Source organism: Drosophila subpulchrella, chromosome 3L, assembly GCF_014743375.2.
Source record: "Drosophila subpulchrella strain 33 F10 #4 breed RU33 chromosome 3L, RU_Dsub_v1.1 Primary Assembly, whole genome shotgun sequence".
NCBI lineage: Eukaryota > Metazoa > Arthropoda > Insecta > Diptera > Drosophilidae > Drosophila > Drosophila subpulchrella.
The window spans coordinates 27,198,570-27,226,517 of record NC_050612.1 but is presented as its reverse complement, the minus strand read 5'-3'; the positions used below and the strand labels follow the sequence as shown (position 1 = coordinate 27,226,517).

General features: G+C 40.7%; 6 protein-coding genes across 11 annotated transcripts; 3 read left to right on the top strand and 3 right to left on the bottom strand.

Moving 5' to 3' along the window:
- Nucleotides 1-493: 493 nt before the first annotated feature.
- Nucleotides 494-25,932, top strand: LOC119555614 (acid sphingomyelinase-like phosphodiesterase 3b). 2 transcript variants are annotated; one of them, XM_037867132.1, is made up of 6 exons: nucleotides 494-683; nucleotides 13,653-13,830; nucleotides 21,296-21,999; nucleotides 22,437-22,629; nucleotides 23,233-23,524; nucleotides 24,740-25,932. In XM_037867132.1, the coding sequence occupies exons 2-6, from the start codon at nucleotides 13,767-13,769 to the stop codon at nucleotides 25,017-25,019; spliced, it is 1,533 nt and encodes a 510-aa protein (XP_037723060.1). In that variant the 5' UTR covers nucleotides 494-683; nucleotides 13,653-13,766; the 3' UTR covers nucleotides 25,020-25,932. The 2 variants fall into 2 exon arrangements, with proteins under 2 accessions (XP_037723060.1, XP_037723059.1); XM_037867131.1 differs by having other exon boundaries at nucleotides 494-694.
- LOC119555613 (cell surface glycoprotein 1) lies at nucleotides 1,528-11,578 on the bottom strand. 4 transcript variants are annotated; one of them, XM_037867125.1, is made up of 8 exons: nucleotides 11,340-11,578; nucleotides 8,668-8,819; nucleotides 7,453-7,908; nucleotides 7,083-7,332; nucleotides 5,986-6,592; nucleotides 5,641-5,852; nucleotides 3,984-4,201; nucleotides 1,528-2,245 (listed from the first exon to the last, which is right to left on the bottom strand). In XM_037867125.1, the coding sequence occupies exons 1-8, from the start codon at nucleotides 11,436-11,438 to the stop codon at nucleotides 2,077-2,079; spliced, it is 2,163 nt and encodes a 720-aa protein (XP_037723053.1). In that variant the 5' UTR covers nucleotides 11,439-11,578; the 3' UTR covers nucleotides 1,528-2,076. The 4 variants fall into 4 exon arrangements, with proteins under 4 accessions (XP_037723053.1, XP_037723054.1, XP_037723055.1 ...); XM_037867126.1 differs by having other exon boundaries at nucleotides 7,083-7,317; XM_037867127.1 differs by lacking the exons at nucleotides 1,528-2,245; nucleotides 3,984-4,201 and adding an exon at nucleotides 4,390-4,541.
- On the top strand, nucleotides 12,623-13,642 carry LOC119555617 (probable insulin-like peptide 1). The gene has a single exon (XM_037867136.1). It carries the CDS (start codon nucleotides 13,109-13,111, stop codon nucleotides 13,532-13,534), a length of 426 nt encoding a protein of 141 aa, XP_037723064.1. The 5' UTR covers nucleotides 12,623-13,108; the 3' UTR covers nucleotides 13,535-13,642.
- Nucleotides 14,275-15,008, top strand: LOC119555618 (probable insulin-like peptide 2). Its single transcript, XM_037867137.1, has 2 exons — nucleotides 14,275-14,511; nucleotides 14,576-15,008. The coding sequence occupies exons 1-2, from the start codon at nucleotides 14,343-14,345 to the stop codon at nucleotides 14,812-14,814; spliced, it is 408 nt and encodes a 135-aa protein (XP_037723065.1). The 5' UTR covers nucleotides 14,275-14,342; the 3' UTR covers nucleotides 14,815-15,008.
- Nucleotides 16,688-18,071, bottom strand: LOC119555620 (probable insulin-like peptide 3). The gene is made up of 2 exons (XM_037867138.1): nucleotides 17,806-18,071; nucleotides 16,688-17,196 (listed from the first exon to the last, which is right to left on the bottom strand). Exons 1-2 carry the CDS (start codon nucleotides 17,990-17,992, stop codon nucleotides 16,991-16,993), a joined length of 393 nt encoding a protein of 130 aa, XP_037723066.1. The 5' UTR covers nucleotides 17,993-18,071; the 3' UTR covers nucleotides 16,688-16,990.
- On the bottom strand, nucleotides 19,694-21,218 carry LOC119555621 (probable insulin-like peptide 4). Of its 2 annotated transcripts, none has more exons than XM_037867139.1 (2): nucleotides 20,121-21,218; nucleotides 19,694-20,067 (listed from the first exon to the last, which is right to left on the bottom strand). In XM_037867139.1, exons 1-2 carry the CDS (start codon nucleotides 20,287-20,289, stop codon nucleotides 19,886-19,888), a joined length of 351 nt encoding a protein of 116 aa, XP_037723067.1. In that variant the 5' UTR covers nucleotides 20,290-21,218; the 3' UTR covers nucleotides 19,694-19,885. The 2 variants fall into 2 exon arrangements, with proteins under 2 accessions (XP_037723067.1, XP_037723068.1); XM_037867140.1 differs by having other exon boundaries at nucleotides 19,694-20,064.
- Nucleotides 25,933-27,948: the final 2,016 nt, after the last annotated feature.

The following is a 27,948-nucleotide window of genomic DNA, read 5'->3' as shown; positions in this document are numbered from 1 at the left end:
TTTTCCTTATCCTTGCTTTGAATAGCTGTTTTTAAAGGCAATTAACGTATAATTTTAAGCTGGGCGAATTACAAATGCTATCCAATTATATGGCAAACTAAACCCTTTTAAACCATTCCAATCGAATTAGTGACTTCAAAGCGTTTCCCGTAGCTTAGTGTAAATGGCGCTTGGCAATTAAGCATACAAATTAGCCGAGTCAAACTTTTAGCCAACAAGTTGAACAAATCTTAATTTTATTTCCGACATTCCGGCATTCTCACCTTTTCGCGACCCGAAAGGTTCTGGCCATGCCCCCCGGCAGCTGGACGTTTGTTCATGGGGGAATTTTCCCACTCAACGCTCAGAGGGAAAACCTCTCGGAAAATCACTCAAAAGCTTCCAAATTTGCCACTCGAAAGCTGTCCCAAGGAAAGACCCCAACTCGACTCGAATCGCAGCCTGTGGCCAGTGCAGCAATGATAAGAGCCAGTGGCTTGTGACAGTCCAAAACGAGCGTCCATGTGGAGAGCACTCCTCGGGATTACGACTCCGGGAATTCTAGATGCTCTGGCTGTTGCCAAAAAAATACGCGTCGTGCTGCCAGTATATCCGCATTAAGTTGGCGCGTTTTTATTGCTTTGGCCAAAAAGGAAAAGTGTCTCATCATTCCCCAAAATCCAGTGTGTGTGAGTGTGTCTGAGGCAAGTGAAATGTACGCATCGTTCCGGTTTTCCATCATAACGTGACAACAATTTTGATTTGGCTGTATAGCGCGAGTGTTTGTGCCATAACTAAATAGGGGTTTATTGTGCTTCTGTTGCTGCTGCCAGTTTGCCAGTTTGCCAGTTGCCATTTTGCCATTTTGCCATGTCATTTGCCACTCTTTTTTGTTGCCAACCAATTCATTTGGCATAATAAATGCAAATTCGAAGAGCTTGTCACCCACAAACAGCAGACAAAAACACACACAGAGCCACACATCCATAAGCACACACTCAAAGGCAGTGCGCGTTGTGTTTGCGCTAAAGAAAATTGCAACAGCCAGCGCCTGAGGATATGCCACAGAAATGCACGACACATTACACATACGCCTTGTTGCACACAAATTATGTAATATCGCATTAGGCGACCCCGACCACCGACCCCGCTCCACAAAGCCAAGCGAACCGAACCCGGGCTTCTGTTAGCATATTGATGGTTATTCTCGTTGTGAGCTTCTTAAGCGATAATCGAATGCACTGGGGGTAGCCAATTTGGGAATCAATCCATAGAATCCCACATCGGGAGTTCAATGAGCACATTGATGTGCATCCATTCAAACCAGCATCCTGGCCACGAACCCCTCCAAAACAAACTGAAGCTTTCTTAATATATGGTTTTATATATTTTAACAGAAATGTATTTCTCTATTCTAGCTTGTGTGGTTTATTTAGCATACTAAGAGCGGGCAGAGAGGCGATTTAGCATCCACATAAAATGGTTTTAAATTTGGTTTAGCAGGGGCTTATATTAAAGGAATAACTATTATTGTACTCAGCTTAAGTCCACCTTGCACTTATCTCATTTATTATTTATAGCCCTTCTTAAAAGATGATTGATTGGCTATTAATTCAGGGGAAAAGAAACATCTTGATTTGAGCAAATATTACAGAAATTGGCTACCCCAAAGTACACATAAAGTATATCTTGATTTTTAAAAGGTTTTACAAATGTTAGATTCAGTAAAAGTGATTTTAATATTGGTCCTGACAATATTATGGTATATTAAATGGTTACAATGCTTGTTTTGATTAAAAGGTTTATAATTTTTTGTTGTAAGATTTTATAGATCTTTATTTAATGTTGTCAGAAATGTGACCAAAATCAGAGATTAAAATGAACTAATTTATCCACAATATTTTTATAAGTACATGCTTTTAAAATCTTTTTGCCTTGTAAGATTCTAATAAGCTTTTAGTCGATCCCCAATCGCTTCTCTGCCAAATCTTAGAACTCTTTCTCTTTCTCCCATCCCATATAAAATCTTAATGGTATAGCATAGTTTTTTCTCTGTGTATGGGATTGGCTTGAGGATGGGGCGCTGTTGAATCATTCCTACGATTGCAGTGACTGGCGAATGTCGGACTCGGCGGCCACCAACGGAGCACGCACCTCGATGCCGCGCACGGGCGCCCTGTCCAGATGCGGATTGAGATACTTGTACACCTCGCTGCGATTCAGATCGATTTTGCGCTCCGGCTTCTGGTACTTCATGAAGTTGACCCTGCGAATGGCCGAGGAGTCGCCGCTGTTAAATTGGAATTGCAAGTGCCAGCAACTGGGGGAATGGCAATGGGAATTGGGAAATGGGAAATGGGGATGCGGGCTGTGGAATGTGCACTGCTCCTCACGGAAAATGGAAAAGCAGAGCGCGTACATATGCATGCAATGAACCGGAGAACATAAGAAAACGTCCAATGTGACAACTTACTTTTGCATGGTCAGGCCGAGACCCTGCAGCTCCCTGGCGAATCGAGAGTCGAGAGCAGTCCGTATTTCCCCCATTGGTTAAGTACAAGACAAGGGCGGGCAAATACACACACAGAGCAAAAGCAAAGAAAAGTTGTTAGCCTCATTAAAGAGTCGAGAAGTGGGGGAGGAGGAGGAGGAATTCCAGCTGAAGAACTGGGCGATTCGGGATCCAGGATTCGGCATGGGGTTGGGATAAAAACTTACCTGAAGCGCTGGCGTGTTATATGCTCGCCATTGAACAAACGATTCCAAAATGCAATCTACAATGAAAATCAAAAGGCAAAGAGCGGGTGGAGAAAAGATATCCAAGAGCAAAAGGCGGCATGCATAAAGAACTCAACCGGAACGCAGGAGGAAAGTCAAATCAACTGCAGGGCCTTGTGACAGGACATACTACAGAGACACAGATGAAAATGCGAATGTGAATGCGAATCGGGATAAGCATGGCGATGCACAATGGGTCGGGTCTCGTAATGCCAACGATAATCATAATGAGAGTGCCTAGGTGCTATATATATGGTTTCTGGTACATAGCATCCGGGGCACTTCATCAGGCGAAACCAAATGAAACACTACCTGGAATCGTAGCCCAGCAATGGACTTTCGTATGGACAGCTGCTAATGCGCAAATTTATGGTGCACGATGCGACGATGTAAGGAGTCGGGGCGAGTGGCCATGGAAAAGTGAAGAAGTGAAGAAAATGAATGCCTGGGATGAGCTGACGTTATGGTTTTTAGTGCAGTGTCTGCAGGGGCACTGGGGAAAAAATTCACCAACAAATATATCCACGCTTGGCATTTTAAATTAACTTTTTACAGGTTTCAAATAGTTGAAAAAATGTAAATTACAGAATGTTAAATAGTTTACAAACATTTCATATGGGTCTATTTTTGGCCCACTGTGTATACACTTTTTAATAATGGCTATTTCCCATTCCTTTTTTAAGGGTTTAAAGTTTAAACTTAATCACACTTTGGAATTTAATTAAACACATTTTTCAATCATATAAAATTCCATTCAGAAATCTTTCCCTCGCTTTGATAAAACTACCTTTTCTCTAGACAATTAAAAATCAATTTCTGTAAAATGCATATTTTTCCCTCCACAAGCTTTTTCTTTTATTATTCCATCTGTCTGGGAAATCTTTACAAAATTAATAACAATAGTCTTTCAACTATTTCCCAAAAGTGTGCTGTCATGTTTTAGCATAACCACAGAAAACAGCAAGCTTTCTATTATTTTTACTGGAGATGAGAAAAATCTATAATAATGGTAAATGGATATATTTTGGTGTAGTTTTTCCCGGTGCGAGTGTTTGCAGAACGATGACATGAGATGAGATGGGAGGCGATGGCGATGGCGATGGCGACAGCCTGACCACGGCAAACATGGCCAAACATTGCCAACTAGCCGCAATGAGCAGGGGGAAAAGAGCGGGGGCTGGATAGATGGGATAGTTGGGATGCCAGGGGAAAAGGGCTCTACCCACCCGAGAGTGCTGCCCGTGATGAGCTCCGCCTGGGCGCTCAGGGTCTCGGCAATGAACTCATCGTTGTAGGCATCCTTGGGACGGTACCAGCGCCTGCCGCCAGGAAGGACCAAAGGACGCTCCGAGGATGGGACCAATGGCCCAAAGGCCCGCTTCGACCGCCGGGGATTGTTTTTGCGCACCAAATGCTCCTCGAGCTCCTCAATGACATCGTGTCTCTAGCAAAACCAAACAGACGTACGGAAAGTGCACACACACCCACCAGGGGTTCGGGTTCGGGTTCGGGTATACAAAAAAAAAAAACAAAAAAAAAACATAAGATGAGGACCATGGGGAAATACAAAAAAAAAAAAAGAGACGAAACAATGTTGAAGGGCTTTCCACTTGGTGCCTACTAATTGTCTTTTGGTTTCTGCATTTTTCCCCTGCCGCTGCCAGGGCTTTATTCAACTAGAGAACCATCTTGGGCACAACGCTACAAATAACTTGCTGTTGGCAATTTATCAAAATTTAAACTCGATTAAAGCTAACTAACTACGTTTGGAAGCGCACATTATGCTGCAAGTAGAAAAAGACAAAAACCAAATGGCATTTTAGTTAATTTGATTTGTGGACACGGACGTTGAGGCGAAGACAGGAAAAGTTGGGGGTGTGTGTTGGGCTGTTTCAGGGGGTCAGATCCACAAAAGCTCCACAGAGAGAGAAGGTCCAGCTGCCCGCAGCTGGATAATATAGCTCAGAGCAGGTCGTGATAAAAACTGACTTCGGAACTCAACCGAATAGTTTGATGCCTTGCAGAAAGTCCCTCTTTTTTCTGGGCGAAATGACTCTTTATATAAAGTTAAGCTGCTGTCTCAATGGAAATAAATCAGTGAGTTGAGTATTTTTTGGTATTCCAAACCCTCAAAGACAGCTAACTAATGGAAAGGTCATACCTTAGCTTACTCAATCTAAAATATTTGTATTCCGTTTTTTAGTTTTAAAGAAATAAAATAAGCAAATGAAATACTACTTTTGTCATGAAAGTCTTATGATATACAAATCTTAAAGCAGTGTCGGATTATAAAAATATTATTTATACCAAGTGAACTGTTCGTAAAACTTTCTGTCTATATAAAATATATTATTTTTTAAATTCGAACAACCAAACTGCCAATATAAAAATCAACATTTCTGTATTACTATATCTCCTTTCAATACTTATTTTGTTACACTTTCTAACTATATCTCGTTTTCAACCCTTCCAAGCCTTTGCCATTGAAATTTAATCAAAACGTATTACTATTCTCAAAAATGTTTCTCACTCTCATCAACTTTTCTACCTTTCTCAACTTTGCCAATATAAATTCCATCAACAAGTATTAAAATTTAATCAAGGCCTACCAAAAGGACCACTACTATAAGGGAGGTGACTGAATATTTTTCAGCACCATCACTCAGACAATGGAACATTTCCCATAAAGCAGGCCGCCTAATCCTGTTGCTCTAAATAGTTTACCACGAATCCGAGTCGCAGGTAGAGAAGCACAGACCGACCCGGGCTCTAATGCCATTAAAACCAGCTAGACCCAACTCATGACAGCCTAATTACATTAACTGCCCTGCCAGGGATTTTATTCCGCCATGACTGTGGGCTCCCAAGGCCAGTGCAACTCACCTTCTGCTTCTTGAAGCTCTGCTCCTCGGACAGCGGCTCCCGCTCCTGCTCCTGCTCCAGATCCAGATCCTTTTTCTTGTCCTTGGCCAGGCGATTGTCGTCAGTGGAGCGCGATATTTCCGCCACTTCCCGGTCATTGGCATCGCATCTATCCTCATTACTCTCACGTGGCCCCAGTGGGTTGTCAGCTGCAGATATGGATATGTCCTTGCCTGCAGGACATTCAAAGGGATGGAGAAGGGGATGGAGAGGAGGTTTTTGGGGGTTTCGGTTGGAAAGGATATACGCAAAAGTGCGCCATTAGAAAAATTTAATTACTGTCGACCTGGGCATAGTTTTTTGCACCTGCATCCTCCGTTTCGCCTGCGGTGTCAGTGGTGGTGGCTTCCACATCCTCCTGCTCCACCTGGCTGCCCTCCCTTTCAACGATTTGCGGCAACTGCTTCTCCTGCTGCTGAAGCTTCAGGGTGGGCACCAGTTCGGCCAGCTGCTTGGTCACCGCATCCAGGGTGGACTGTATGGTGGAGGGCAGTGACGAGAGGGCCGCCAGTTGTCTCTGCACATCTGCCAGCTGGCGTTCCAGGGCCAGTTCCTCCTCGCTTCTGGGTGGAGCTGGAGCAGAAGTGGCATCAGTACTGGGTGGGGTGGTTGCCGGTGCCGGTGCCTCGGATGCCTCTGATGCCTCTGATGGGCCTCCGGGTGAGCCCGGCTCTGATGGGACCACTTCCGCTTCGCAAATCTCCTTGGGGGCATCGGCCTTCTCCGGCTGCTCGTCCGGCGATTCGCTCTCCGGGAGTTGCTCCAAGTTCGGCACCTCGCTGTCCGTGGGCATCGGTTCCTCCTCCTTCTCGGGCTCCAATTCGGGCTCCACCACATCCTCCGGCACTGGTTCCTCCTGTTTCTCCTCCTCCTTGGGTGGTGTGGCTTCCTTTGGCGCCGGTTTAGCTTCCGGCTGTCACACGTAAACAGAAATTAACTTCTGATCCCGACAGCAAACAAGGCACTCAGAGAAAAATACCTTATGAATTTTATTTATTACTTTTACTTAAAAAAAAATTTAAATAAGAATTTAAAAGAGTAATCTTTTTAAATAAACTTGAATTTTTAAAATATTTTGGAAAAAAGAAGTAAATCCATTAGTTTTCATATTTAAGTTCAAAAAACATCTTGTTGGTTTTTATCCATTTTTATTTCTGTTAATTTTAAATATGGGAAGATTTCCCTGAATAAATCTAGTCTAAAAAAGGATTTTTTATTTCTTTTAATGGTTGCTATCCTCATCGAGAATTAAATGCTTGCTGTAACAATGATTAACATGGTATCCAATATTCTGGGCTTATTTTCTCTGACTGTTTATAACCCATGGGTATCCCCTTTGGGAAAACATTTTCGTTTTGAAAATGATTTTTCTCCACTTAGTATATTAACCCGAGGCTACTTACCATGGGTGACTTTTCCCTGGGCGCCGACTTCACAATCGTAACCTTGTAGGCATTGGCCGCCCGACGTTCCGCCTCCAGCGATTGCTTGCTCTTGGGGACCGGTCGATTGGGACGCTGCAGGAAGGTGGACCACTGACGGTTCTCCTTGTCCTTCTCCAGCTTCGTCTTGGTCACCTCCTCGTTGAGGGAGCGCAGGACATCGCTGGACATGCAGACACCGGGCTTGGGGAAGATCCTATAGAAATTGACGCTATCATATGGAAGCGGTTAAAAGAACTCGCCAGTGGACTGGCATGCCAGTAAATAGGGAGACCCCGTCTATCCTAGAGGAGTGGAGCTGGGAAATGGGCCAAAATTGAATGGTACGCACCCGAGGACATTGTGCTCCTTGAGCACCTCCGACTCGCCGGACAGCACGGCTGCAATTTCCTCCTCCACCAGCTTAATTTCCTGCCTTTCGGACAGCGCCGAGCACGGGCGATCGGGCAAATCGGGCAAGTAGAGACCCTCGACGGGATGGGGTCCAACTCCTTGCGCCTCAGCTGGCACATCCCCGCGATTGTCTTCCGCATGCACTTCCGACATGGCTTGGCGACATTCCGCCAGGACATCTACTATGTCCACAGACGGCACCGTAATAGGTACGAATTCCCTGGGAGGCGGGACGAATGGCTCCGGTTCCGGAGTTCGGGCATTTGTGGCTTCCGTCAGCTGGGACAGCGATGGAGTCGGCGACGGGGATATGGACGGCGTGGGGGACTTGGTCAACGAACCCTCGCTGGTGGGGAACTTCTTCAGGCACTCGTAGACGTCCTCCTCGTTCTCCCTGCAAGTGGATCAGTGCCGAAAAAGTGAGCGCAATTTATGATTCGGTAACAATGCTGGGGATATCTTCTTAGGGGCGTTTGGTTCCAGGGATACTCTAGGATTTAACATGTTAGATTAAATAGGATATACATTTCAGAACATATAAAGGTTTCGATTTTGAAAATTAAATTGCTTGAGATTTTGGAAATATTAATATTTGATTTTTTTTATTTAAACATTTATAAATAAGGGATAAATCTTTTTCGTAATTGAATTTTCTTGCTTCTAACTTTATATAACATAGAGATTTGGAAAATTCAATGTTCTTGTTTTTGGCAACATAATGCAGGAAATGTGAAGGTACACTTATGATAACCTTTCCATATGAAATTCAATTATTATTAATATAATTCCTTCATCTTTCATTTTAGATCTTGCGTTAGTATTGAAAAAAACATTGAGGATTGCAAAATATTTTGTTCCATAATTATCTCTAATTAAAAGTTCAAGGACTGAAATTGTTTATTTTGCAAAAGAGTACAGAACGAAATAGTAAAAACTCAAACTACTTTTCTTACCAATATTTAGACAAGCCTTGTGCTTTGTGAATTTCTTGAAGGGTATAAGGAAACGTTCTTGGGTTGTTAGCCCGCTCATCTGTGATAAATGGTCCTCGGCGGATGGGATACAAAAGGATAGTTAGGAGGGGGCCAGGACCAGCACGAGGATGAGAATAGGTAAGGAAAGGAAAGAAGAGGAAGACAGAAAGAAAGCTCACCGGTAGACGCCGAAGTAGAAGACGCTGCCGCTGTTCATAATGAGGCGGTGGGCCTCGTCGTGGCTGAGGGGCGTGGCAGCCGTGTCATTGATGCGCACAATGATGTCCTCGACCCGCAGTCCAGCCTCGTCAGCAATGCTGCCCTCGGTCACCTATCGTTGGAGCATGTGGACATGGTTAGATGCAGATGCGGATACCACATCTCGACCCCGTCCGATCCGAGATACGGATGCCAGTGGATAAACGAGTGCGAGGCCGAGATAGCCGCACAATAGATGCGATAATGGGGGGAATTTCTATTAGCCAACGAAGGCGACGTCGCGTGCTAAGTGCATAAAAATAAAACGCGCGCCAAATGTCAACAAAACAAAGACCAGAACGCCAGAAGACCGAAAGACCCAGACCCCCGAGCAGGCACACACTCGCACACCCCAGCGAACCGAAGACAATGCCTCAGAGGAGGGTTCCGTTTGGGGGGATCAGAACGAGGGGTGCTCGAGAAGAAGTGGCAACTTCACTTAAGTGAATCTTGTGGAATTACCCATGTCTAACCACTTAAATAAAACATTCTTTTGTGGCGCAAAATAGTTTTAACATTAGAAAAGAGAGATCTAAAGAAAATCACACATCTATAGAATTATAAAAGCGAACTTCAAAGTTGAAGAACCTTTTTTAGTGGTCTCCAGAGCCACAAAAGGTATTTCTTTGTTAGTTGTTTTTAAGTCTAAATATGCTTTATCTAAACTAATACCAAACTAGGAAAATTGATGTACCAGTAGGTACTAAATTTACGGTGTTTTAGAATATATTTTCCGGAATGTTATCGTGTAAAAATACCCCGTATTTAAAATTCTCATTTTCACAACTATAAATCAAACTGAGCCCCACTTGATGTCGAAAAGTTGTGAGAACAATAACAACTAAATACAATATAAGCTTTATGGCCTTTGTGGGTAATAAAGTACAGACAAATGGTAGCAAATTGAGCATTTAACTTGTAGCTAACTATTATTTAACATTTTTTTCATAATTTATAGTGTGGAAATTGTTCGAATGTGAGGGGTTTCAACTTATGAATGCAGTTGAAATTCACGCGGCAAATATTATAATTCGCGTTTAAGGTAACAATTTCCACAGAATTCTATTGTATAATTCAGGTGGTTTTGCAACACTTTGGTGAGCAAATAAACGCCAATGTTTTTGCGGTGAAAGCCTGGCTCATAACCAGAAAGTCACGACACTGGCTGCCAAGAGAACTTAGTAATGCAAATACTGCAAGTGAAAAGGAGGCGGAATGGAAAACTGGGTGGTAATAGCAGGGGTGGGTGGCAGTGGGGGATTCCCCCAACCAACCAACCAACCAACCAACCAACCAACCAACTCGAGGGTCTTTTCGTCTCCCAGGGGTCTCTTGCATTTCACTTATGGAGGAGTCAATTTCCAGCGGTGAATTCGCATGACAAACACTCGACATCGACGGAGGTTGCGAATATTTATAGAACACAGGCTTAGGACTTAGCCTGGTTATACGTACATATATACGTATGCTCGGGACTGTATGTGGAAAAAAGCAGAGTGAAGAGTGCTAGAATAAACAGAGGTTTTTCAAAAGATTACCAAGGATTGTTTAGTGTTTGCAGAGCCAATTTATGGAGGTGGGTGTTTGCACATTTCATAAAGTAATATGGGCCCAAATAGAAACATGTTCTTTTTAAGTTCCTTAAAGTGTGCACATTGTAAATAGTTTATTCTCTCAGTTTTAAAAGGTTGTAAAATAGAAAAAGTGGCCAATTATATCATGTATTTTTGGTTTTTAAAAAACTTTTATGAATTTAACAGCTTATGATTTATTTTAATCAAGCTTTTTTCTTCACTTCTTTTAATTAAAACGCATTTGATTTATTATGTTAAGTTTCAAAGCTAATTTTCATAATGCCAATTAAAATGGAACACAAATGATAAAGCATTTTATAAATTGATCATTACTTTAAGTGCGAATTAAGCATAATTTGTTTATATAAAATAAACATAGAAAGTTAAAAAAAAACAATTTATGACCTTTCTCCTTTCTGTTTATTATATGGAGCGGCTTAAATTGATTTATTGAAATCGAGAGGAATGGACCTTTTAGCGGCCCTCGTATTTTGGTTATTTGTTGCGTGTGTTTTACAATTTGCCAATTAAAAATGGCATTTGTTTCGGATTTTCGCCAATGTTTTTGGCCGTTGTTGCTGCTATTGTCAACACAATGTTACAAAATGCGATGGGCCAAATGCAATTTATGCATAGGCAACTACAACTGCAACTGAAACACAATTAAAATTTGAATAAGTTTATTGCCGATGCCATTATGCGGCTCATTAGCGGGAAAAAGCATGGCACTGTCGATTAGATAAACAAAAGACCACTGGGCTGCGAGGAATTACTTTAATTAACTAATTTGCCAATGCAGCAAATCCGAACGGACACACGCACCGCGTTACGTAATTGCAGAGGAAAATAAAAAAATTAGGAAAAGGCGTATCGAAAAACACTGAATTAATCCGTTGGGCAATGGGATATAGTGGGGATTCTATTCCAAAACTACACATAAAACCACACACACCACAGGTGGGGCCTTTGCCAGGTGACTGACTATATAGATTTCGGTCTCTTTTCGAATCGGGCCTAACCTTAACCACCGTCAGCGGATAGTCGTAGTCCGCCCCGCCCACAAGGCGAAAGCCCCAGGGCACATTATCAAATCGGCACATCTTAATGTCGACCACCATTTTCCTTGATTTATTCCGATTTTGTTTTTTTGTAGAATTTTCCGACTGTTTCTTCGCGACAGTTTTTCTTGATTCCGAAGCTTTTCCGGAGCTCTGTGGTCGGGTGGGGAAAACGTCTCGAGTGCAGCGCTGGCAACCAACTGTTGGCATCGGGATTTAGATTATAGCAGCCCAGCAATCGGTCGGCGATCGGAGCGATTTCGCACACTGCCGCCAGAGGAGCTCCATCGAAGCATACTTTCCCCCTGGCCACGACATGCTAATGAGGCTGCCACTCTGTCAGCCGTCGAGTTCCGCCCCCCCGGGGCCCCCAGAAATCGGGGGTCGTAATCGTAATCGCAATCGACAGCAGTCAGAGCTCCTTAACGACAAAGTAACAGGTTGGGCGAAAGGGTTATGGAGTGGGCGGCATTTTTGGCGGTGATTACACTTTAAGAAGTAATTAGATGGGGTATAAGTTCCATAAACGGATCACTTAAATATTATATTTCTGATTCATTTTTTGGTTGTTTTATTTATTTTTGATTTTATTTAAATTTAATATACAAGGGTGGTCAAAAGTATTTTCACAAAAAAAAAGTTAAATATATTCATAATTTGAACTTACATCTTGTTAACTTTGGCATCAATGGAAAGGTAATTTAAATGCCGTTTGAATGATACAATACATTTCTTAACACATTCAGTACTTATTGAAAAGGACGAATTTGTGTGAAAATGTCCTTGTTGAACTTTTTTCCTCGACTTGAAAACTTAAATTTTTTGATGCAAAAAGTTTCTTCAAACAAAAATAATAGTAACTGCAAAAAGAATTTTTCAAAACTCATTTTGCTTATATTTTTTATGATTTTTTGAAAATGCTTAGAAACATGCATTTTAGCCATATTTTTCTCTTTTTCATACAAATTTTTTCCGACAGTGTCACCTTTAAAAAATCATAAAAAATATAAGCAAAATGATTTTTGAAAAATTCGTTTTGCAGTTACTATTATTTTTGTTTGAAGAAACTTTTTGCATCAAAAAATTTAAGTTTTCAAGTCCAGGAAAAAAGTTTAAAAGTAGATGTTTACACAAATTCGTCCTTTTCAATAAGTACTGAATGGGTTAAGAAATGTATTGTATCATTCAAACGGCATTGAAATTACCTTTCCATTGATGCCAAAGTTTACAAGAAGTAAGTTCTAATTATGAGTATATTTAACTTTTCTTTTGTGAAAATACTTTTGACCACCCTTGTATATATAAATATATCATTACTTAGCAGGTTACAAATTCCTTGTATTAACCATAATTGGACCAAGGTTAAAATGAACTATGATTAAATGATCTAGTAACCATTGAAAAACTCACATAAAACCAAATTTTTTTTTATTTCTCTAAGCTGAAGACTTTCGTTATATATAATTTTAATATAACAACCCAAGGACTAAAATTACAGTGCATGGTTTATCCTTTGAAATTCAAAACTCTGAGCTAAGAATAGAAGTGTTCGTTTTTGGGTGAAACATGTCTGAAATATAGGTGGTAAAGGATTTTCCAGAGGGTATGCCTCTGGGAAAGGCTATGTTGCAATACAAGAAACCAAGAGGCCAATGAACTGCATCAGTTACCAACAAAATTTAGTGGTATAAATACCAGTTGCAGCAAACAGCAATCGGTACAGACTGAAGATGTTTTGCAAGGACAACGGTGCAGTTCATGGCCTCCGGCTCCTGCCGCTGCTAATCGCCATCCTAACGGCCATCCTGATGATGGTCACACCGGGCAGTGGTCACCAGCTGCCCCCCGGGAACCACAAGTTGTGCGGTCCCGCCCTGTCCGATGCCATGGATGTGGTCTGTGCCCACGGCTACAACTCGCTCCCCCAGAAGCGCCGCGTTCTAGTCCCCGCCAATGATGAGGAGGATAATGTGTGGCAATCGCTGGCTGCGGCAGGCTACTCCTTTAGTCCCCTGCTGACCAACCTGTACGGATCCGAGGTCCTGATCAAGACGCGTCGCCACAGGAGGCACATGACGACCGGTGGCGTCTACGACGAGTGCTGCGTAAAGTCCTGCACCTACGAGGAGCTATCCGCCTACTGCCTGCCCAAATAGAACACTTAAGCCCACTCATTACCCAGCATGCATTAACACTCATATACCATATATACCATATATACCATACATACCGACAGCATTTCGTAATCCGATTCGTAATCACTTATTTATGCAGCACCAACTTTGACTAATGAATAAAAGTAGACAGTGCAAAAAGAATTTTTGTGTGTGCGGCAAAGACAACAGTCAAAGGAAAAGTTCTGTGGAGGAGTTCTAAATCGTTGCCAGGATGCTGGCTCCTTTCAGCTGGCTCTGCCTTTTGGCCTACATCAGTCTCGCCCAGGCGCGTATTGGTAAGTACATTCCAAAATGGGTTATATTAAAAGAGAGGGAGGGGCTTTTCACAACCAAGGACTCATTTGGTATTCATAAATGCAGGGCTTAGCACGGCCTGGCTGTTTATACATAAATTGTTTAATTGGCTGACAGCAAACGCCCACACACCCACCAAAACCCACCCACAATTTTCCAATAGCCATTTGCATAAGTCAGCTTGTTTGACATTGAACGAGTTTAGCCAGGCGTTAGAGGTGGGGGGGTGGGTGTTCTTCCATGTCTCCAAAGAAGAAGGGAACTCCGAAATGCACTCATCGCAACCTAACACAATTTGACACCCTGACTTTTGAGGATAACACGAGTTGTGGGACCCAGACCCAGACCCCGACCGAGACCCAATTCTGAGTTCTCAAACCGGTGTATATAAGCCAGCTCTTTGGGGCCAAACAGCATCAGTTACCTTTCGACCCGGCTCGACCCAACTTAATCCGTTCGATCGTAAAGCAGCATCCAAAAAGAACCCAGCATCATGTGCAAGCCTTTGTCCCTCATCTCGATGCTCGCTGTGATTCTCCTGGCCAGCTCCTCGGTGCAGGCCGAAAGGACCACACAGAATTGTGGTGAGAGGCTCATGGAAATGATGGATTACGTGTGCGAATCGTTTACTCCCGTAGTCGCACACAAAAAGCGCTCTATGCGTAAGTTTCTTACCAGGAAATCCGGGTTATTTTCGAACTGAATCCCCGAGTTATTTTCTTACAGCCGACAATGATCTAGCCCTTGATCCCCTCGAGTACGTTCAGAAGTTTGAGGAGGACAACTCCATTGCGGAACCGGTGCCAAGTCAGATCTTCCGTGGAAATTCCTTTGAGCGGGTCCTCAGTTCCCTGGCTGAGATCCAGCGGCGAACCCGTCAGCAAGGCATTGTGGATAGGTGCTGCAAGCATGCCTGCCCTCTGGCAGTCCTCCATGAGTACTGCCTCGTCTCCAAAACATATTAAATTTTCTCATACGAAACCCGCGTCCCGCTCCGAAAATTGACCGGCTCTACCTGATTATCTCTGGATCTGGTTCCAAACCAACCATGTGAACATATACTCCGAAAAGTGTTTTTTTATATAGCTTGTTGCATGTTAAAATGTATTACACGATCGTAATGGATTAAATATATCCTGCTTGGGCTTTAGCAAACAAATGCTGCTGAAATACCGTGTTATTATGGGTGGGCAACGGCACCTTTGAAAACTGAACCATTTTTATACCCCTTAGCTTTTTTATACCCTTGCAGAGGCTATATTGATTTCAGTCAGAAGTTTGCAACGCAGTGAAGGCGACGTTTCCAACCCCATAAAGTATATATATTCTTGATCAGCATGACTAGACGAGTCGATCTAGCCATGTCCGTCTGTCCGTCTGTCCGTCTGTCCGTCCGTTTCTACGCAAACTAGTCTCTCAGTTTTAAAGCTATCGGGCTGAAACTTTCCCAAAAGTCGTATATCTTTTGCAGGTAGTATATAAGTCGGAACCAGCCGGATCGGACAACTATATCTTATAGCTCCCATAGGAATAATCGGAAAAAAATGTACAAAAATGATATCTTTGGAGCTTTTTAACATATAACCTCCTACGCTTGGAAATAACATTTTTTAATTAGTTTTGAATTTCGAATTAAATTTTATTGAAATCGGACGACTATATCATATAGCTGCCATAGGAACGGTAGGAAAATTGGTGGGAAAATAATATGAAACAAATTATAGCTTCGGTTCTATTTAACATTTAACTGGGAATATCTTTTTTTGTATTTTTAAATTTAATAATTATAACTGCAAGGGTATACAAACTTCGGAATGCCGAAGTTAACTTCCTTTCTTGCTTTAATTTAATTAATATTTATAAAATAAAATGTATTTTCATGCAATGCATATTATTCCAGGAAAAAACTAAAAAATATTACCTTTATGTGTTCCTTTTACGAACAATTTAAAATATTTTTAACAAGTAACCTAAATAATAAATTTTTTCTTACAACCAACTAAAATATTCGGAATCGATCAATAATATAAGCAATCCAAATTTATTTTTGTTATTTAGTATAACAAATAAATTTATTTAAAGCGTCGACCAATTTAATGGCAATAATTGAGTATAATGTGAAACAGATAACATAAATACATAACAAAATGGTGATTGACAGATTTATAACAACTGAACAAAAGCAATCCAACTGCTTCCAAAAAATAGCCTACCTTAGGAAAGGGTAATAATTTTATATCCTGTGGTTGATAAATTCAAAACTTACTTTATCGAAGATATTACACTAAAAACCAGAAATTACTTTTTTATAAAAAACAAAATCATCTACCTACCAGGAATCCCTATAACTCATAAACTAGTTGGTTTGTGGAGGGATTATCAAGAAATTACAGACATACAGTGACATCATACAGAGCGGAATATAAGAATTTAAAATAACGAGTATAAGTTAACGATGATAGTGATCAAAACGTTCGTACAAATTAAAATCTCTAAACGTTTCATTCAGCTAAGAAATAAAAAGAAAAGCCTAGGTAGAAAATTGGTTACCCAATTTTCAGTCATGAAAGATTAGCTTCCAAGAAGTTACCAATATGTAAATATTTGACTGTTCGGTAAACGGCTTTCACAATTTTTTTTTTGTTACAAACTCAATATTAATTTACTTTTGGCTTTAGCTGGGATAAAATTCAGCAAACTCGTTGTAAACTCTTTATTTCCCTTTCAACTAAGTTGCGAACAGAAATCCGGCTGCTGGGACAATAAATAATTAACTGCAATGAACGACAATAAAAAATCAATGTATACCCGTTTAATTACCAATCAAGTTGGCCAATCTGCAGCAGTTTGAATACATAATTTATTTAATAATTTATACCCAGGCGATGTATTGAGGCCCTGTTCAACCATATCTACATGCATAACATCCCGTGTTCCGATTCATTTCGCGTGTCTGTCTCTGATTTCCGATCATAAATTATGCGCATACATCCCATTCACATGTGCATATATATCATATCCAAAGCTGGAATTGAGTAAGCTTCAATAACGACTTATCAACTACGAGTACGTGACTGTTATTTCCAGGCGGATCATATCTTTTCATTAATCTTAGGTGTCGTCAGAAGGTTATTTGGTGGTTCACGTTTTGGGCTTGGAAGCACAATATCTTAGGAGTTCGTCCATGGAGCAAGACTTCAAGCAGCACTCATCGAAGACTCCTTCCCGTAGACGTCGCGTCTTTAGCATCTGGGCGGAACCATCAAGAAACAACCTTTCCAGCAGAGAACGGTCATCGAAGCCCAAGTCAAGGGATCCGGCCTCTATAAGGTTGAAGTTCATGGGATCTACGGAAGAAATATTTGGGATAAATAAATTAAAACCAATCAGAAAACATTCATTCAATAATAACCAACTAGCCTTCATATTGGCAACCACATTGTATGATAATGTGTAAAAATGTTTAAGTTTTTTTAAAATCTTTTGTCGAAAAATGTTTTGATAAATGTTTTTAAGATTATTTTTTGATAGATTATATATTTTTAAAAAAATAAAAAAAACTAAAAATGCCAGATAAAGGCAAAACAAAATCTCAGTTATTTTCAAAGTGATCTGATATGATCTTATTAAACGATATAAATACAAATGAAAAGCGATCCGAATGATTTTGAAAAACAGAAAAGCATATAAGATTAAGTCTATAAGACTATACAAAAACAAGTAAGAAATAATTCTTATTTTATATTTTTATATAAAAGTTTACATTTTACAGTTTACAGATAAAGTTTTCAACAGTACACCATAGTTAGGACTTTTATTAGAATTCGAGTTATTCTCAGACAACAATTTCTAAATTCCTTATTGTTATTTTTAAGCCTCTATCTTGTTCTTGAAAATAATGCATTTGGGATTGCTTTGGTTTTAGCTTAAGAGCATGCAATATAATTTTCACCTACCCAAAGTTCTCTTGGTCATCGCGTTGAAGCCATAAACACAGAGCCTCGAAAGGGCCTCGGGCAGCTTACTGCCGCACAGCTTCATGGAGGCCTGGACACTGCCGATCATCAAGATGAGCAGCACCAGGCTGGGCAGCAGGATCCTCCTCTCCCTGTTCCGCCGCATGATTCCCGATTCGTTTCCCATTAGAGGAGTGGAGTGCTTAAGGATGCGATACTGTTCCTGTCCCTGTCCCTGCTCCTGAAGTTGATATCTGCCAAGTGGCCCGGCCACAACTGTTTGGCTCCCAGCCATCGGCAGAGGGTTTTATATGGAGCAGAATCGGATACGATCCGAGTTGGATGTTGGATGTCTGGTGCTCGTATCCAGCGTCTGAGCACTGTCAAAATGCGTTAGCCATGGTGTCAGTTGGCACCATAGTTCGGTCTGGTTTAGTTTCTCGCCCCGGTGTGGGTGGTTATTTATCCCTTCGTGCGGGCATGGGATGTCTGAAATGATGAGCCTGGGGGGTCTTACGCATATCAGCTGACGTTTGTTTACGTTCTCACCCAAGAAATAACGCACGGATCTGGATTGCTGAAAAACAAGATGACGTGCATCGAGTTCCCTTCGGCGGGAAAGGGTGCTCAACAATTTTGGCATGGTGTGGCATTACTCATTTGGAGTTGGGAAACTTTAAGCAGAAAAGCTTCATCCTGGTAAAATTCAGGGACTTAACTTGCTTTATGAATATTTAAATATATCAATTTGGCAAAGAGCGTTCATTAAAATGGCCCTCTATACCGTATAACCGGGCTTATATCTACCTAAAAATCTTTACAACAGCATTGTTGAAAAAAAAAACGTCTTGAAGCAATTTTTAAAAAAGTATATAAATTTAAAAAGACTATCGTTTGCAAGTTTAGGAGACAAGTTATAGATAAATTAACAAGAAATATATTTTATTAATTAATATCTTTCAAAGGTTTAATGATGAATACACCATCTCTAAAATCCTATTCAAAATAATGAGAGTATATTAAAAACTAATGTTTTTGTTCTTCAGAATATAATTAAAGTAGATGCAACCACATCTGTTCTTGTTGATAAATTCTAAAATTATTTTAAGATCTGAAAACAATCCTTGCTCACAGACTACCTTAAAATTGTGATGACCAAACAAAAGCCGTGTGATTTTAACAACAACATTTGCAGCTTCTCAAAGTCAATCATCTTTTCTTCATTTAAATAAAAACAAGAGCTAACTAATGCCATTCCTTTTCACTCGAAAACAATCACTTTGCTTTTGTTATCTCATTATCTTGGCTAAGAGCCTCAGCACTTTATGGTTTTCCCAGCTCCCTTTTCGAATTGATAGCCCGGCTAAGCCTCTGAGTCCTTTGCAAATCAGGTAGATTTTTACCGTAAGCCCAGAATTATTATTATCACTGCAAATCTTTATCTGTGGCAAATCCCCACTGCTGATTGGAAGTTGTTTACTTGTTTGTACATCAGTCGATAACAACAGTAAGGAAAAGTGAAGAAAAACTGAAACTGAAAATGAATCTGAGTGTATTCCCCGTTCGTTTCGCCTCATTCTTTGTTTTGCTTATTAAAACCAGAACGTCATCTAATTAAATATTCATAATTTTCATTATTGTTCTCGGAAAACAAGGGCACCGCACGGTAGGTGCTGAATGGCAGATGCCTGTGGGTGGTTCTTGGGTTTGGTGTTTGTTTTTTGGGTGTTGATGGGCTGGGGATTTCCCATGCCGCACAGCTGGAAGGCCGCCGGGCCAAAAACAAAAAAAGAAAAACAAAGGACTTTTTTTTTATTGTTGCTGCTGGTTGGAGAGTAACTTTATTTGCTTCCACTAGGAATTTACAATGAAATATTTGGAAATACGATTACGTTTATAGTTCGGTTTAAGTGTATTAAAATGAGTTGGAAAACGCCTGCCGGCTGGATGCCTCTGGGAATTGTCCTTAAACTGGCCATCCTGCCCGCTGCCATCACAAAATTTAAGTCATATCGGGAACATTTTGGTAGTTGAGGTTTCTTTTTTTGGGGATCTGGTAACTGGTGGATCTGGTATGTGATTATACGGCGCAGTAGTCCAAAATATCGTCTAAGGTGCAGCCATCCTTGCAGCATTCGTGGGCAATATTCCGTCGGTGGCGTCGCAACTTGCGCTTACTTCCATTGGATCCAGATGGATCCTTTTCCGATTCCGTATCCTGGAGCTTACGGATCAGGGTGCGCACTCTATCCTTGGGCACTTCTTGAAAGTTAGTTAGATGTGCAGTGAATGGGAAATCAGAATTATCGACTCACCACTAGTGCTCCGCTTGACCCTGGTGGGGAAGCCCTTGACACAGATGTAATTCAGTTCTCGGATCAAGCCCTCGCCGCACATCTTCCGGCGTCCCTGGACATGCTGCAGCGACTGCGAGGCGGTGGCCACCAGGAGCAGCAGCGCCAGCCCCAACCTGATCAGGCTCATCCTGCTCGATCTTTGACTCCTCCGTCCGTGCTCTCACCGGGCATGAAAAGAATGCCTCCTATGTCTCTGGTACTCGGTCCTATCGCGAACTCTTGCCTCTCGTGCTCTTGGCAAACCAATCGATGGGCATGCCAAATGAAACTGATCTCTGTAGTTGGCCGGCACTCAAAACGTTGACTCGCTAATTGACTGACTTTGTGACTTCGTCTTGGTCAGGTAGAAACCAGCTCGGCTTAGCTCAGGTCAGGTCAGTCAACCAGTCAGCTGCAGGGAAATCTGACGGACTTCCAGGTTTTCCTTACTTCAATGCTCGACCAGCCGGCCAGCAAATGCCTGGGAAATGGCTTTTCCCGGCCAGGAATTGCCCGACTTAGCCAAAGTCAAAGTCTAATCTCGATCCTTGCTTAACGGAACAGAAATACATACGAAATTGGCCAGGGATTTGGTATTTTGTCAAAACAACATTGTAGTCATTTTTTTGAAAATAAATGCAGGCTATTGAACTTTTGGACTTTTGTGGTAAAAATAAACGACAAAGTATTCGTCCTGAAATAAATACATTTTGACTTAACAGCAACTTTTTGTTAAATTAAAAAGTTATATTGCAAAGAGCCGTTTTCTCAATGTCATGTTAAGGTTCTAGTATCAAACCTGTCAGAAAAAATTGTCCTTAAACTAAATTTTCCGGAAAAACAAATTCGTTATATCAATGTGATGTTAATTTTTAAGATTCAGTTGGAAATTGGTAGTTAAGACATTTCAGTAAAATAATACCTTTCATGATGTTGAGGAACTAATTTGTTTAGAAACAGGACGTTAACATGACGTTGAGAAATCGGCCCTAAGTAAATGTTTCTTTTTTGTTTAATATTTTTCTTAATTAACTGAAGGTTTCTATAGTTCGAAGCGAATATTTTATTGAGTGTTTAACCAACATTTATCTATTAAAGTTAATAAAAAACAGTATTGTAAACCTGTGGGATTTTCTCTGCTTCTTTGCCAACAGGCTACTTTTGGCACATCAGCGACCTGCACCTGGACACCTTCTACTCCACACAGGGTGACATCTACAGGAGCTGCTGGGAGTTGACCCGATCGGTTCCCGGTTCCAGTGGCAACAATGCGGCGACAGCGGCTCCAGGTCCCTTTGGCCACTACAGCTGCGACAGTCCATGGAGCCTGATCGAGTCCGCAGTGAAGACCATGAAGGCCAAGCAGGGTGACAATGTGGAGTTCGTCCTGTGGACGGGAGATGCCCTCTCCCATTCCGCCCAACCGCTTTCCGAGCAGAAGCAGCACGAGATCCTGCGGAATATCACAGAGCTGCTGGGACGCAGCTTTGCCTCGCAGTTCATCTTCCCGGTCTTGGGTCACGAGGATGGGAGTGGCAGCTACCGAAGATTGGGTGAACTGTGGCGACACTGGCTACCCTCCGAGGCCCTGGTGACCTTTGACCAGGGTGGCTACTATTCCATCGAGCAGACCAAGAGTCGCCTGCGCATCGTGGCCCTGAACACGAATTTTATGCTACTTGATTCTGATATCGATGCGGTTCCCAGGACATCGCACAGTTTGCGCTGGTCAACGGAATATTTCGCAGAGCCCAAGGCATCCGTGAGCTCCATTTCTGACGAAGATAAATTGCTGGCGGAACAACAGTGGCTCTGGCTGGAGGAGGTGCTCACCAAGTCCAGGGAAAAACAGGAAACGGTAGGAAAATGACTATAATATCCAACTTTTAATAGGATTTACTACATTTTTTTTGTCCAAGAACATTTTTACACAAGGATTTTTTCAATTATTCTTACTACCAAATTTTATTTAACCTTTAATGTAACACAATGTTAAATCAATCCTAAAAATTTCGCAAACTTTGCAACAAGCATTTAAATTTCATTGAAAATTATCAACGGCAAAGTAGTCCTGAAATTAACGAGATATTTAAAATCATTTTTCATATGCAAATATTGAATATTTTCATTTCTCTGCCCATCGGCTATCACATGCCAGAAAATCCAATCGGATAGCGTGCTGCTGCCCTTTTGATTAATTATAATATTTAATTTGCAGCAGGATGAATTGATATCGTTTTATTTTATTCGTCACTTGGATTAAATGAACTGAAACTGTTGGCTTTCTGTCCCCAGGTCTATATAGTGGGTCACATGCCGCCGGGCGTGGATGAACGTCACCTGGGTCGCCAGCCCAACAAGTTGACTTTCACCGAGCACAACAACCAGCGCTACCTGGAGATGGTCCGCCGATTCGCCCCCGTCATCCAGGGTCAGTTCTTCGGCCACCTTCACTCGGACACCTTCCGTCTGATCTACGATGTCAAAGGTGAGTTTAATCTTCAGATTAAAAGGAAGAGTTAAAAAAATGTTTTCCTGTACAAGCTTGTCTGCCTGTATTTTGAAAATAAATTGAAGAGAGTACGCTATATAGATAGATGTTGACAATCACCATTTCCCCTAAAAAATCATTTGCAAGAAACATAGTTTGTTGTCCAACAACTTTTAAAAATCCGTTAAAAAATGGATTGGTAAAATTCACTGTTCAATACTATAACTACCATAAAGCAGTATAACTACTTTTAAAAAGGAAATCTAATGTACAGTGGTTAAACTACTGAAATAGTATTTTAATAAAAATGAGTAATATTATAGAAACAGTAAAAATAGTTAAATTATATACATATATCGTAAAAGTGCTTCAACGAAACAAAAATCTACACATCCATTGTATAAAAATACCAACTAAAATCCCTATTGATTTTTTGAAGACATACATAAATATATTCAAACAAATCTTACAATTTTCAGCACTCTGCAATGCAGCAAGTTTTTTCCTTTTCCATTTTCATTTTTAAAAATCACGGCACACCTGGTTGTGGGGGATTTTTTTTTAATTTTGCACACAACTAACATTTGTTTCCGCTGGCAGGCAATCCCATTTCGTGGCTGATGATTGCCCCATCGATTGTGCCCCACAAGGCTGGAATCAGCTCATCGAATAATCCCGCCCTGCGGCTCTACAAATTCGATACGGGAAGCGGCCAGGTGCTGGACTACACGCAGTTCTGGCTGGATCTGCCGTTGGCCAATCGGGCCAACGAGCCCACCTGGCAGCCGGAGTACAACCTGACCCACTACTACGGCCTGTCGGAGATCTCCGCCGTGGCCCTCCATAATTTCGCCGAGCGCTTCACGGGCACCGAAGCCTCCTGGTTCACCAGGTAAATGAATGGGCCCATTATGACCGAGTTGATTGATCCTTGGAGCTCACAGATAGATTTTTTTAGAAGCGACATTTATGAAGGGAAATAATATTTACTTTAGTGATACGACTCCTTTTTAAATGGGAATTTAGTTAGTTAACATACAACATTTATTATATAGTAACACTAAAAAGGATAGGTATTTAACTGTTTTTTATTTTCTTCAATATATTTAATTATTTTTTATGCAGCAACTGCTTAAATTACTGTCAGTACTTAACAGATTTAGCAACCGAAAAATACCCTTTAAAAAAGTACAATAAATGTAAGCCCAGAAAACCATTTCCTTTGCTAGCACTTAACGCTAAATTAATCCAATTATCAAAAAAAAAGTCTTTTTAAAATCACTTAAATAATTTTGTTGTGTGAAGACTTTTTACCGGCTTATAGTAGTTGAAAAACGTAATCCCTTTTTTTTCGTAATCGGCTACGCCCCTTTAAAATCCAGTTCTCACTTTACAAAGCCTGCTGGCAAAAAATTGTGAAATTATTTTTTTATGTGATCCAATAAATCCGTTTAAAATAAAAATTCGCTAAAAAAAACTGCACATATGTGAAACAGATATAAGTTGAATCACAACTAATTGTGCATTTTATTGTCAATGTTTTAGTAGCGATGCAAAAGTTGTTTAAAGGAATTTTTTATGTAGGAAGTTAATACCAAGTAGTATATTTTTATAAAATTCCTAGAACGACTATAAAATTATCTCACAATTGTTTGTATACAAATTGCAGCCACAATCACAGCATTTATAAACATTTTAACACCATAAAAACTTTAAAAATTATGAAATAACACAATACCCACTCCAATGAACAATTTCCATTTACATGAAACATAAACACCCTCAATTATCAAATTTATGAGTTATTCATGAGAATTCCGGGCTCAACTAGGAAATCATTCAGAGTAGAATTTAAGGGGACAGGTAGACTCCTTCAATCAGGAGCACTTTCATCCGCACTTTCAGCCGGCCACGAGGTGCTGCAATATGTAAATCAAAATGGTAGATAGCGGCGCGGCTAAGAGCATTTATGAAAGCCCAGCTGGCCGGCGATACAGGCTAAAGCAAACAGGGATACCAAATGACACCCATACCCCAGACCGCCGACCAGTGCTATTTTTTCCGCCGTTTTAACCCACTTTTTTTGTTCGCTCCTCCCTCCCTGCAGATACCACCGAGCCAACGCAGTGCGATATCATTCCGGGTCGGCCTGCCAGGGCCTCTGCATGCTCAATCATTACTGCGCCATCACGCGGCTGGACTACGATGAGTTCCGGCTCTGCCTGGAGACGGAGCAGTTGGCGCTGCAAGGACACGCCCCCTCGTCCCGAGCCCCCACATCCTGGAGCTGGCTGCTCGTCCTGCTCTCGGTTTTTTATGGCCTGCCCGCGGGGTGGTGGTCGGGGGTCGGCGGGCGATACAACAATTGCCACATCCAGCGAATTTAAGCGTTCTCGCTTAAGCGGAACCATATCAATGCGGGGTTGGGCCCCAGGATGCGCAGGCACTCAGAAAAAAAAAGGGATGCTACACGGAAATTAAACAAACATGTAAAACTCCGCTAGCTCAAATGATAGGATAACCAAAAAAACAGTTCTCTTTTAAGTATTTATCTCTTATGTATTTTTTCCTAACTTCTATTTCAAAGTATCACTTTAATACTAGGTAATATTTCCTTTAAGAACTATAATACGATAAATACAAATCTGTGACTCTGGGATTTTAAAAAAATTACCTATATGTAGGTATATATTTTAAATCCTTAATTTGAGTGATTCCAAAAACTACTTATAACCTCTGGATAATATAAAGAGAAGAAAGAGGGAGGTATCTATTGGTTCTATACACAATTTCCCTAAAACTAGATACAAAAACCTTTCCATACTTGTCTTAAAAACTTTACAATTATTATTATCACAACCATTCCTAGGCTTTTTTTCTTTTCAATGGTTTTATTTTTAAGAATTTTTTTCCATCGAAACCTTGAGAACTTTTAGGATATGATAAATGTATTTCTTCAGATGGCATTTTTGTAAAAGATAAAGTGTCTTTTATTTCAGTTGCATCTTTTTTTCTGAGTGCTCTGATGGGGTAATAGATAGTAATGAAAATAGGACGAGAAGGAGGATAACTTGCGCCCGGGCTGAGCGATTCCTATATACAAGTATAGCGCTAATTTACTCTCAATTATGCTGCATGCGAGCCAGTGTGCGTGCCATATCGTTTGTGTGTGTGATATGATTACAAAGAAAATCGTCTCTGCATATGTATTGCTCGGATATATATGCCTCTATGTATATGTGTATTGTATGGACTTGGATATGTATATGTATGTTTATCTGGATGTACTTATTGTATATGAAATAAACGAAAAATTTTTAATGTTACTGCCCTTGCTCAATTTGCTTTACTGGCGGCACTTCGTCTCTGCTTTCTATAAATATTTAAGCAACAAATTGTGGTGTAAATAAATGTGTTAATTTGCGCAAACAAGTCAGCAGTTAAATAAAACGATTGCAGATGTTGGTCTGGGCGGGCGGCTGCGATGGATTGTTACGAGGGTTCCGGTCTTTTTTTATGGCCCAGACCATTAAACGGTGAAAACCGCATCGCAGTCGTATAAAAAAGTCATTGCCATGGCCTGGCCAAGTCGAAGGAGTCATGGACGTTTGTCTCACTATAGAGAGACTGCATATGGATGATGAGAGGAAGTGTTCCAGGGATATTCCGAGTTACTATTTCGCCGTAAAATCACCGACGTTCATTTAGTATTTATGGAGGTAAACAAGGTATTGCCTTTAAACAATTAGTTGGTCTCGAATGCGGAAAGATCCAAAGATACTATTTTATTTTTGATGGTTATGAACATGCCTATAAAAAAAGTTACATAATTTAAATTGTCATAAATTATCTTTCAGTATAAATAGCAAGCTAAAATAATTATATCACTTTTAAGCCAATTTAAAATAGCATGTTCTAAATATTTGACCATCTTTATATCGGTAAATATGGGTAGGTAAAATACAACTTTCGATCAGAAAAGAAAAATGGTATTTGCTTTCTTTAAAATTGGCTCACAAAATCGTTGCAGCAAAGAGCACAAATTTTATTTTGATGAAAAACGAAAATTTCCCTTTGAACTCCAAAGCTTTCTTCTTTATTGATTATTATTGCTTTGCTTTCTGGCGCTGAATTTCATAATACCTTAATATTTCACAACTTGTAGCGGAAAACAACTGGAAAAGTAGAGCCAGTTTACAGTCAAACATTTTCCCCCATTGCAAAGTTTTGGTAAGTCACATAGTTCCCAAAAGTTCCATAAAGGTGCATATCGAAGTCGTTAAAGAAAATTTAAGGATCGTTCCCCCGGCGATTTGCACTCTCCACCCCCAAAAAAAAACAACTTAGTTTTCCTGTTCGGCGCCGAAAGATGGATATCCCAGTGCAATTATATGCATAATAGATAGGCATATCTATCTGGAAAGTCAATCCGCATGCAAATGAATGCCTTTCTGATTTGAATTTGATTGGGATGTTTCCAATTTAGTATCTGAGAACATGCCGCCAATGGCAACTAAGATACCTTGTATCGGACCGGAGTCGTTTCATAAGTAATGCATGAGCGGCCACCCAATGACCCCCAGAGCTTGTTGCACGGCCTTACCGCCACGGAACTCTAAAGCCACCCCAACCCACAACCACCCCATGGACACCCACTTCCCATCGGCATGCGTGACTCTGCTACGTGATGGTCAAGTAAATTATAGGCGAAATTGAAACGGCCATCTTCGAGGATGCGGCGAGGCGGTTGGCCAGCAGTTCCCAACTTGGCCAAGAGGGAGTTCAAAATAGTCGGTCGACAAGTCGTTGCATAACTCGAGGTGCCAGCAGTTGAAAGCCAGAGAGGTGCCACCAATTGAACAGAGTTTTAAAATATTACACCAAATATATCTAGTATATTTTAAATTTGTTTAAAACTTAGTTTATTAGTAACAAAATATATATTTTCTTTTAAATTAAGATGAAAAATTGATATCTTGCCATTCATACTTGAACCAGCTACAAAAATATATACATTTTACACATATATTTATCTTTATCCTAAATCTTCATTTTCAATTTCTTCAATGACAAACTTACAAACAAAAAAAATAGCTATGTAAACAAAAAACAAACACTTATTTGCTTAGTGCTGTTCCAATAAACAAAATCCGTCCAACTAAAGCTGCCTAAAATCCACAGCAACAAGTCAAATCGCATATTAAATTTTGTTTTGGTGCAATGACAATGTCAAATGTATCTTGCTAATAAAATGGAAATATTTGGCGAAAAAGTAAATATTTGTGAATAAATATTTCCACGTAGTTGATGTTTTAT

Coding starts and splice junctions, on each gene's coding strand:
- LOC119555613 (XM_037867125.1), bottom strand. CDS start 11,438: ATGGTGGTCGACATTAAGATGTGCCGATTTGATAATGTGCCCTGGGGC. Junction 7,909..8,667: donor TTCTACTTCGGCGTCTACCG/GTGAGCTTTCTT, acceptor ATCCACTTGCAG/GGAGAACGAGGAGGACGTCT. Junction 6,593..7,082: donor CCAGGGAAAAGTCACCCATG/GTAAGTAGCCTC, acceptor TACGTGTGACAG/CCGGAAGCTAAACCGGCGCC.
- LOC119555617 (XM_037867136.1), top strand. CDS start 13,109: ATGTTTTGCAAGGACAACGGTGCAGTTCATGGCCTCCGGCTCCTGCCG.
- LOC119555614 (XM_037867132.1), top strand. CDS start 13,767: ATGCTGGCTCCTTTCAGCTGGCTCTGCCTTTTGGCCTACATCAGTCTC. Junction 22,000..22,436: donor CCAGGGAAAAACAGGAAACG/GTAGGAAAATGA, acceptor TTCTGTCCCCAG/GTCTATATAGTGGGTCACAT. Junction 22,630..23,232: donor TCTGATCTACGATGTCAAAG/GTGAGTTTAATC, acceptor TTCCGCTGGCAG/GCAATCCCATTTCGTGGCTG.
- LOC119555618 (XM_037867137.1), top strand. CDS start 14,343: ATGTGCAAGCCTTTGTCCCTCATCTCGATGCTCGCTGTGATTCTCCTG. Junction 14,512..14,575: donor ACACAAAAAGCGCTCTATGC/GTAAGTTTCTTA, acceptor ATTTTCTTACAG/CCGACAATGATCTAGCCCTT.
- LOC119555620 (XM_037867138.1), bottom strand. CDS start 17,992: ATGGGAAACGAATCGGGAATCATGCGGCGGAACAGGGAGAGGAGGATC. Junction 17,197..17,805: donor GATGACCAAGAGAACTTTGG/GTAGGTGAAAAT, acceptor TTTCTTCCGTAG/ATCCCATGAACTTCAACCTT.
- LOC119555621 (XM_037867139.1), bottom strand. CDS start 20,289: ATGAGCCTGATCAGGTTGGGGCTGGCGCTGCTGCTCCTGGTGGCCACC. Junction 20,068..20,120: donor GGTCAAGCGGAGCACTAGTG/GTGAGTCGATAA, acceptor CTAACTTTCAAG/AAGTGCCCAAGGATAGAGTG.